Here is a 9876-nt window from a genome sequence, read left to right as displayed (position 1 = left end):
CTTTGTAGACCAGGCTGGCCTCGAACTCAGAAATTCGCCTGCCTCTGCCTCCCGAGTGCTGGGATTAAAGGCGTGCGCCACCACGCCCGGCTCTTTATGTAGTTTTTGAGGTCCAAACTCAGGTTGCCAGGTGTCCCCCAGCGTTTGAGACAAGCACTTTACTAGGTGAGGCAGCTTTCTTGGGCTCCTTGAGCATTTTTTATTGAACCAAATAGGCTCCTTCCCAACTTGAAGCTTATGTTCTGATGGGGACTAAGAGCAATATTCATAAATAATAAAATTCCATAGTAATAAGGCTCTAGGGCAGTGGTATACACCTGACATTGCAGCACTTAAGGGGCTGAGGACGGAGGAGTGGGCTCAAAGTTAATCTTCAGTACAGAGTGAGTTTAATGCCATTGTGAGGTGTACAATGACACCTTACTTCAAAAACCAAAATGCTGCCAGGCTTGGTGATACAAGCTTCAATCCTATCAGAGGCAAGTTAGGTCTACATAAACACCACAGTCGAACCAGAAAGCTATACATTGTAATTCCAGTATTCAGGAGGCTGAGGAGGGAGGGAGGCACCGATGTGTTAGTGCATGTCTGTAATCTTAGCCCTCGAAAGGTAAGTGCAGGAAGATCAGAAGTTCAAGGCCTTGGCATGCTGGCATACACCTTTATTCCCAGTGAGCTTGAGGCCACATGATCTACATAATGAGACCCTTACTTTTTAAAGGGGGTAGGAGGTAGGGTGGGAGCTAGAGAGCAGCTCTTGAAAGTAGGGTCAGGTTTTGTTCCCCCTCATCCACAAGATGACTCACAACCACCTGTAACTCTAGTTGCAGGGAATCTGAAATCCTCTTCTGGCCTCTGTGGGCACTGCACACACGTGTTGCACATACATACAGTCAGATGTGCACATATATAGTGTCTCTGAAAAGGAAAGGGAATGAATGTACTTTTTGATAATGTGACGTAAATGAGATAGCACATGAACAACTCAACAGAAGAAGGGACAATATTAAGAGTATTGAACTACTGACATCCCTAAGAGGTTTTATGAGCAGTTACAGTTTCAAAGCCAGAGGCGGAATCCCATGCTAGGCATGTGTTTTACTTGGGTTACAAATACTCCAGTTTCCCAGCCTATCCCAGCAAATGGGTTAGTTTTCCTTTGAGACAGGGCTTCACTCTAACCTGAGCTGGCATCAGACATGGAGCAGTCCTCCTGCCCAGTGCTAGGAGCGCTGGCATCACAGGTGCAGAGAGATTTATAATCCCAGTGCTTCCAAGGTGGCTTCAGGAGGGCTAGGAGTTCAAGGCCAGCCTGGGCTACATGAGACTATCAAAAACAAAACAAATTTCTGTTTTAAGCCTTTTCTCTCTGAGGATTTTAATAATGTAGCACAGTTAGCATAGAGGTTTATGTTTTGTTGGCTGAAATTTGACCTGTGCCTTGTCACTTAAGCATGGTGTTATGCTCATTGATGTATAATTCAGTTGGTAAAGTGCTTGCTTAGCTTATACAGAGTCCTACGTTCTGTTTCTTGCACTATGTAAGAAAGGGCTCAGTAGCTGATGTCCATCTTTACCCTATCTCCCCCTCCTTAAAACAAAACCAAAACAAACCCCACCAAGTTTAGATCACTATGGGCTTCTCTAGGAAAATGCTGCTTTCCTAGAGAAAGTCTGATAATGAATGAGTCACTTGTTTAAGCTTGAGAGGTCAAATAGGATCCTTTAATACCCAGGTCTTTGTTGGGAGCAGCCTTACTTCCTGAGAAGAGAAGCTTTAGCAGGTGAAAGAGTATAGAATGAAAAATAAGAGGATCCACAGGACTGATTTTCCACTAAGGTTGCAGAGAGACCATTCAAAGATTTGAACACGTGATAAAATCCAGCTTACATGTAAAAGGTTTGTCTGGGCTGGTCAGTGGCTAGAGCAAGGGCCTAGCATATGAAACCCTGAATTGTACCGAGTAGGTTAAACAAAGCATGTCTTCCCCCAACCTCCTGAGACAGGGTTTCTCTGTGTAGCCGTGGCTGTGTTGGAACTAGATCTGTAGACCAAGCTGACCTTGAGTCCAGAAATCCTCCTGCCTCTGCCTCCCAAGTGCTGGGACTAAAGGTGTGTGCCACCATTGCCTGTCTCAAAACATGTCTTTGAAATGGGGACAGTAGATTGTAAGGGACATGAAAGCATGGCAGCCAAATGCATTTCAACAGGGTCTCCTGTTACCCAGGTTGGCTTTAAACTCATCTGGATCACCTTGGACGTCTGGTCCTCCTGTCTCTTGCCTCTCTCTCTGTCTCTGGAGTGATTGGATTACAGCTGTGTGCCACACACCATTTATGCTGTGCTGGGGATGGAGCCCAGTATTTTGTACTTGCTAGGCAAGTACTTTATCAACTGAGTTCTAGCCACAGCTTCTCTGTTTTTGTACTTTTAGGTCTTGGGCTGTTGAGATGACTCAGTTAAGAGCACTTACTGCTCTCAGGAGATTGGTGTTCAGTTTCTGGAACCCACATGGCAGTTTACAACCTCCTGGAACTCCACTTCCAGGGGATTTAGCCACCGTGGCTTCTGCACACATGTGGTGCACAGAGGTGTGTGCAAGCAAATGAAACAAAATAAATAAGTATTTTTATTTTTAAACAAAGAAACAAGGTCTTGCTTTGTTCTTCCTGGGTTCAAGTGATGATCTTTCTGCCTCAGCTTCCAACATAGCTGGAACTGTATGTGCTTGCTTGCTTGCTTGCTCACTTGTGGGTGCTGTTAGGTTTTATAAGTAAGAAGTGATGATCACATGGCAAAGGTTGGGTAAGTGGAAGGATGTGTATGGTGTGCATACTTTTTTCAACTCAAATAATGTGCCTCCGACACACCTCACTGACTGCAATATTGCCACGGTGCAAGCCTCTGTATAATTTTCATGCTCATGTACTTATGTAGGATTGACTCCTAGAAGGGGAATTGCTACTTCACAGAGTATAAATAATAGCTACTTCATTAAGTGCTGACTGTGTGCCAGGTAGTGTTTTAAGCCTTTTTCATGTAATTGAGCCATAAGTAAGCTATGGTCTCTGGGGCCTTGGCATGTGTGGTTAAGATTAAAACATGATACTCATTTTTGATTGCTGCTAAATAAAGAGAGAATAGTTGCAGACCCCTCATTCTGAAGAGCTGTGTTGTAGTGGATGGGGCTTGGGGGCTGGAGAAGCCATGCAGTAACCTGAGACTGGTCAGAAGCCTTTTCTCCCTTTTTATAAATTTGTTCGCAGAGTAGCCCTCTGCCTAGTGTTTCTAGTCATCTATGTGTGTGTTTTGAGACAGGGTCTCACTCTGTAACAGCTGGTCTGGAACTTCTTTTGGCCCGCTGGATTCACAGGCGTGAGCACCTCTCCCAGCCAGCTCTTTGTACTTCTGATTCTCCTGTCTCAGCCTCCTGAGCAACTGGGATGGCAAGCCTGCACCATTAGGACCGTTAGAGATTGTAAATATTGCTGCTGCAAGGAAAGTTCTGGAGACGTCATTCTCCCTTGAGTGTGCCATGGTAGGAAGGGCCCCTGAGGTTGACAAGCTTGCTCTGCGGTAAAGGTGTTGGCTGCAAAGCCTGACAGCATGATTTCAGTCTCAGGAACCTAAAAAGTGGAAGAACAGAATGGATTCCAGTTTCCTCTGACCTCCTCATGTGTACATGCATACATCCATACAAAACAAATAATGTAATGAAGAAGTTACAGCCAGGCGGTGGTGGTGCACGCCTTTATTCCAGCACTTGGGAGGCAGAGACGGGCAGATTTCTGAGTTTGAGGCCAGCCAGGGCTACACAGAAATCCTGTCTTGGAAAAAAAAAAAAAAAAAANAAGTTACAGAGAAAAGCTGTGTGATAATTATTTTCTCGTTGCTGTGGTATATTTTGAGTGTACAATCTGTACAGCTACAGTGGCAAGGATGTGAGGAAACTGGTGGAATTGCATCTCGTCAGCAAACAGGTGAGCAGTTGGCACTCTGTTCCCCACTGCCTTTTTAAACGTTATTATTTTGTTTGTTTTGAGACAGGGTCTAGGATGTAGTTATGTAGACCAGGCTGGTCTTGAACTCACAGAGATCCACCTGCTGCTGCTGCCTCCTGAGTGCTAAGAATTTTATTTATTATTGAATGTCTGAGCAGGTATATATATGGAGGTCAGGGAACATCGTTGTGGACTTGGTTCTCATTAACTTTCTGTAGCTTCTGAGAATGGAACTCATGTTCTCAGGCTTGCGTCTTCAGGCAAGGAACATTTTTGCTTGTGGAACCTGAGCCAGCTTGCTGTCTTTTTTTCTCCTTTTTATCGAATGTGAGCCACTGCATTGATGTGCTGCCCACAGTCAGGGTAGGCCTGCCCTCTTTCATTGAACCTTTATCTAATAAGCACTGTCATAGAGCATACCCAGAGCTGTGTGTACTGGTGATTCTAAATCTGATAAAGGCCACAGTGAATAGTAGCCTCCTCAGGCTTTGAGGAGACGGCTTTGGGGTGGGGGAGTTTGAATGGGTCAAAGAGGAAGTGTGTTTAAAGGGTGTGGAATGTTCTGATTGATTGTCAAGTCTTGGTGAGTAGTAGTCTTATAATAGCTGATAAATCTAGTAAAGTAGTACAGACAAGTCCTGAACAACTAAATATGAGCTGTAGATTTTATCAGCTGGGAATGTAGTGCAGGTGCTGAAGACCTGGGTTTGATCCTAGTATCAAATACATTAGGCAAGAAGGTACATACTGAAGGGAGAGGCAGGAGGGTCTAAGTTCAAGGCTATCCTCTGCTACATAGTTTTAGGGCCACCTAGTATGCATGAGACCAAGTCTCAAACAATTCTTTTTGGGAGTGGGTGCTGAAAAAAAATCCAGATTCAAGTGCATGACTAGCTAGTCTTTTTATAAGAAGATGGTGGGGTTTAAGAGAAGTTGACTAAGTCTATCTTAACACCCATGTCCAGTTTCTTACGTGCCCGGTTTCAGAGTCTAGACAACGCTTTTGTTGTGGTCCTGACAGGCTTGGAACTCAGTTCAAAGATGAAGGTGGCTTCAATTTTGCAGTAATCCTTCTGCATTTATCTGCCTTGTTTGTTTGTTTGTTTTTGGTTGTTCGAGACAGGGTTTCTCCTGTAGTCCTAGCTGTCCTGGAGCTCACTCTGTAGTTCAGGTTGGCCTCCAGAGGTCCGTCGCCTGCCTCTGCCTCTCCTCTGCCGTGCGGGGATGAAGGATGTGTGCTGCTGCTACCGCCTGGCTTACACAGCAGCTTTTCATTTTTCTTTTGAGAGTATTTCTACTGCATAGCCATAAAGTTGGCTCTCATATGAGCTAGTGTGGTGTGCATCACCATGCCTTGCTGAGGTTTCCTTTTTTTTCTTCCCTCCATCTTTTAGTCTCATAGCCTAGGCTGACCTCAAGCAAAGAATGACCTTGAGCTTCTTTTTTTGTGTGTGTGTGTGTTTTTTTGTTTTTGTTTTTTGAGATAGGGTTTTTCTGTATAGCCCTGGCTGTCCTGGTAGACCAGGCTGGCCTCGAACTCAGAAATCCGCCTTCCTCTGCCTCCCGAGTGCTTCTGATCCAAGTACTTGGCATTATAGGATGCCACCATGTCCAGCTTTATTTTGTTTTTAGCTTTAGAATTAAATAGTACTATAACTGGCCTCAAACTTCACATCCTTCTTCCTTAGGATTTTAGATATGCACCCCAGACCCTGACAGCCACTGGGCATTACTGAAGACTCAATGTAACTCTAGTAAGCACTCACTGATCCTTGAAGTCGTTTTGGAGAAGAGCCCCTGGTGGTCTCTGGGTGCTTTGTTTGTTTTTCGTCTTATTTTCCTTTATGGAGAGCGAATCCCCTACCTGTTTTTGTTGTGCTCAGGTTGGCCTCAAGCTTATTATGTTGTGGAGCACGACTCTGAACCCACCCTTTACCCTGTCCCCACCTCTCCAGGGCTGCGATTACAGGTGTGCACCCACATCTTCTTATGCTGCCATGTGTTTTGCATGTGTGCTCCAGATTAAATCATGCTCCTCTTGCCAAGCTGGGGTTCTACTTCATTGGTAAAGCGCTTGCCTGCTCTGGCTGGAGCCCCTGAGTTCAGTCCCCAATACCACAATAAATGCACTGTCCTTTTGGCCACCTCTTTGGGTATTATACTAGTTTGAGTGGGTGTGCACACATAACCACTACAGTCTTCTGTTACCTGTGGTGTCATCTTCTCACCCTATGGCTTCTAGTGCCCCCAGAACCCTCGCGCTGTGCCCCCCGTTTTCATACTTCACACTCACCCTTTCTGTGCCACTTTGCAGCTTCTTTGTTTTTGCTGTCTCTGAAAACGGTCAAGCCAGGCGTTCCCCTTTCCTCCTTCTGTTCTCTTTTTCTTTTTTTCTGAAACAGGTTTTTTTGTGTAACAACCCAGGCTGTCCTGGAATTCGCTCTGTAGACCAGGCTGGCCTCTAACTCACAGAGATCTTGCTGCCTCTGCCTCCCGAGTGCTGGGACTGAAGTGTGTTCCACCACACCCAGCTTCAAGCATCCCCTTTGGAGATTGTGTGTTTTCTATAGTTGGAATACTTTCTTTTCAGTTATCTGTGTGTTGACTGGTTGTCTGTTTCATTTTGATTAAAAAGCACCTTCTCTGGGTTTCTTTTTGTTGTTGAGACAAGGTTTTTGTAATCCAGTCTGGATGTGAACTTCCTTAGATCTCTCTTGTCTCAGCTTCTCAGCCATTCAGATTACAGATATACTCCCTCAGAAAGGTTTTCATCATTATGTAACACTTGTTGTTTAAAATTACATCTTCCTTTGTCCTCTTTTTATTCATTTATTTTGTGGTTCTGGGGATCCATGCAGGACCTCATCCATGCAAGGCAAGTATTGTACCGATGGAGCTATATCCCCCTGCCCCATCATCTGGTCTTAGGTTTGAAGAGCTGCTTTCTCACTGCTCTGCACATTGTGGAGAGGATGTACAGTACGTGCTCAATAAAGAAGTAATTTTTCTGTGCAGAATTGTTTGGGACCAGTTTTCTAGATCTGAAGGTTCAGTGATGTTTCTGTGGTGTGTATAATGAAAATTAAGTTTTCTTTTTTTACTATTCTGTGATTGAACAAGTCCCACTACTTGGGGTCATCAGATTAACATAGCATGTGTTTGACAGGCTTCGAGCTTCCCGGGTGCTGATTGTTGGCATGAAAGGACTTGGGGCTGAAATTGCCAAGAATCTTATCCTGGCAGGAGTCAAAGGGCTCACCATGCTGGACCACGAACAGGTACGTGCCATCTGATTGCCCTGTCTCCCTCAAAAGGCCATGATGCCAGTGGTGCTGGACAAATCCAGGTTCAGTGGCACTGTAGGTGGGAAACTGAGGCCTGGATGGAGGTTTACGCAAACACATAGCCTTCAACCCCTGAGCCGCTGATTCAGGGCTGGAGTGATTCAGGAATGGGAACATACAGAACATGGCTCAGTTCAGTGTGATGGCACATATCTATAATCCCAACCCTCAGGAGATTGAGGCAGGACTATAAATTCAAGACTAGCTTTTGCTACATAATGAGGGTCCTAAAAAAAGTCACAGTGGGACTGGAGAGATGGCTCATCAGTTAAGTGTACTGACTGCTCTTCCAGAGTTCACATCCCTACATACTCACATGGCAGTTCACAACTGTCCAGAACGCCAAGAGCTGACATTCTTACATAGACATACATGCAGGCAAAACACCAGTGCACACAAAATAAAGGTATATAAATTAAAAAAATTTTTTTAAATAATCAAAATAATTTTGTAGATGCCTCACCATCATTACTTTGAAAAACACTGAATCAGAGAGAAGGTATATAGACTGCATATTCAGAGAAGAGTGAGCATCCAGTATTAAACTGCATCATATAGCGATAGCACAGCAGTGCCCGGTCCACATATAGCTCTCTGGCCTATCTTTCCTTTAGGGTGGAAGTGTTTGTTTATACATTTTCAAGCCTCACTGACATGTAAATTTTCTAGCAATTTTTTGTTTTTGCTTGCTTCTTGGTCTTTTGGGACAGGGTCTCGAGTAGTTCAGGCTGCAATGGGAATGGGAGTGCAGCCTCAAACCCTATGAGACCTTGTCTCAAAAAACTAGAACTTTCTACTGTAATATGAAGAAAGCCATAAGCTTTCTTCTTTTTACTTACTCACTGCCATAACTTGTTTGTTAGTTTCTTTTGTGACAGTTTCTCTGTGGTTCCTGACTGCCCTGGAACTTGCTATGTAGACCAGTCTGGTCTTGAGCTCACAGAGATCTACCTGCCTCCACCTTCTGAGTGCTGGGATTAAAGGCAGACATATGCTTCTCCATGCCCGCATGAGGCTGTTGACTATGTAGGGATTGGCTGGGAGCTTTCTGTGTAGACCAAGCTGATCTCCAACTCAGAGACCAGCCTGCCCCCTGCCTCCAGTGCCGAGAGACCAGCCTGCCCCCTGCCTCCAGTGCCGAGAGACCAGCCTGCCCCCTGCCTCCAGTGCCNCCAGCCTGCCCCCTGCCTCCAGTGCCGAGAGACCAGCCTGCCCCCTGCCTCCAGTGCCGAGGTTAAAAGAATATGCCGTTGATTCTGGTATTTTTATTGCTATTGAGGTAGGATTTCAGTTAGCTCAAGCTAACTGAGCAAGTGACCTCGGACTCTGATCTTGCCTCTACTTCCCCAGTGCTGTTACTACAGACATGAGCCACCACACTTTATGAAGCACTAGTGGTTAAACCTATGGCTTCATTGCTTGTTAGACAGATATTATTGCCAACTAGGCTAAATCCCCATCTAAAAAACGGATTAAGTTAAACCTAAGAGGAAAGTGGTATGGTGAGACATACCTGTACCCCAGCACTCAGCAGAGGGAGGAGGGTTGCTGCAAGTTTAAATTCATCCTGGGCTACATAGCAAAACGCTCATGCATCAGACACTTAAAAAAGAAAGAAAATCTAAGAAAACACATATCTGTGAGCAGTCAGGACAGATGATAGTTCTAAGACTACAGTGCCCTCTAGAGGCTGGAGCACATCTGGAGGAGGATTAGTACATGTTCCACCAAGCAGTTATCTGCCAGTGGGGCTCTAGTGGTTCTTTTACATCCCAGATGTGTGAGGTGGCTCTAATGTCAGAAGAGTGCTAAGCGCTGCCAAGTGTTGGGAGGCATGGGCTGATTTTCTTCCTCTACTCACTTGGAGGGCCACAGTGCTTTCTCCTTGAGTATCCTCAACCCCAGCTACACTGTAGAGAACCTGGGCGGTGATGCAAATATCAAAGCACTCCAGGGTTGGAGTTGGGCGTGGTTTATAATGGACTTTCTGTAGCCTAGTGCTACTTTAACCAGCCCACCTCCCATCAGATAAGAAAATGCACTATGCTTTTCCTTCCCCAATTTCCCAGAGAACACCATTGGAGGAAGAGGTGTAAAATAGTTTGGAAAGCTGTGAAATCATGTGGACTTGGCTATAGTCCCAGCTTCTACAACTGGACAATAGACCTCTCAGACTTTGTTTTCATTTAGATGAGGGTTTTAATGCCTGCCCCTTAGCATTTTATTTAGTCTACATTCACACATCTTAGAGCACTTCCCAGGGACCCTGAAGTCTGCTGTTCACTGTAAAAAAGGGTGCTTACAGTCTGGTTCTCATTCTCAAAGCATTATCCAGAAGCCAGTCTGGCCTCCGTAACTCAGATTGCGGTGCAGAGACTTGGAGACGTTTCCTAGGGTTCTAATAGAGTTAAGGAGGTGTTTATCAAGTGGAAAGACTGCTTTGGCAAGGGATTTTTTTCTTTAAGATTTTATTTACTTATTATATGTGAGTACACTGTAGCTGCTTTCAGACACACCAGAAGAGGGCATC

The 9876-nt window shown here is 45.0% G+C and overlaps 1 protein-coding gene across 3 annotated transcripts in view; it reads left to right on the top strand.

The window, feature by feature from the left end:
* Nucleotides 1-9876, top strand: part of Sae1 (SUMO1 activating enzyme subunit 1) — a 65113-nt gene that overhangs the window by 1541 nt on the left and 53696 nt on the right. For all 3 annotated transcript variants that reach the window (XM_021219008.2, XM_021219006.1, XM_029532158.1), the window contains exon 2: nucleotides 7169-7280. In XM_021219008.2, coding sequence (XP_021074667.1) covers nucleotides 7169-7280 — 112 coding nt within the window. The remainder of the gene's footprint in view (nucleotides 1-7168; nucleotides 7281-9876) is intronic.

The sequence above is a fragment of the Mus pahari genome, chromosome 19, assembly GCF_900095145.1.
Source record: "Mus pahari chromosome 19, PAHARI_EIJ_v1.1, whole genome shotgun sequence".
NCBI lineage: Eukaryota > Metazoa > Chordata > Mammalia > Rodentia > Muridae > Mus > Mus pahari.
The sequence above is the reverse complement of the archived record's forward strand: the minus strand, read 5'-3'. Positions and strand labels throughout refer to the sequence as shown.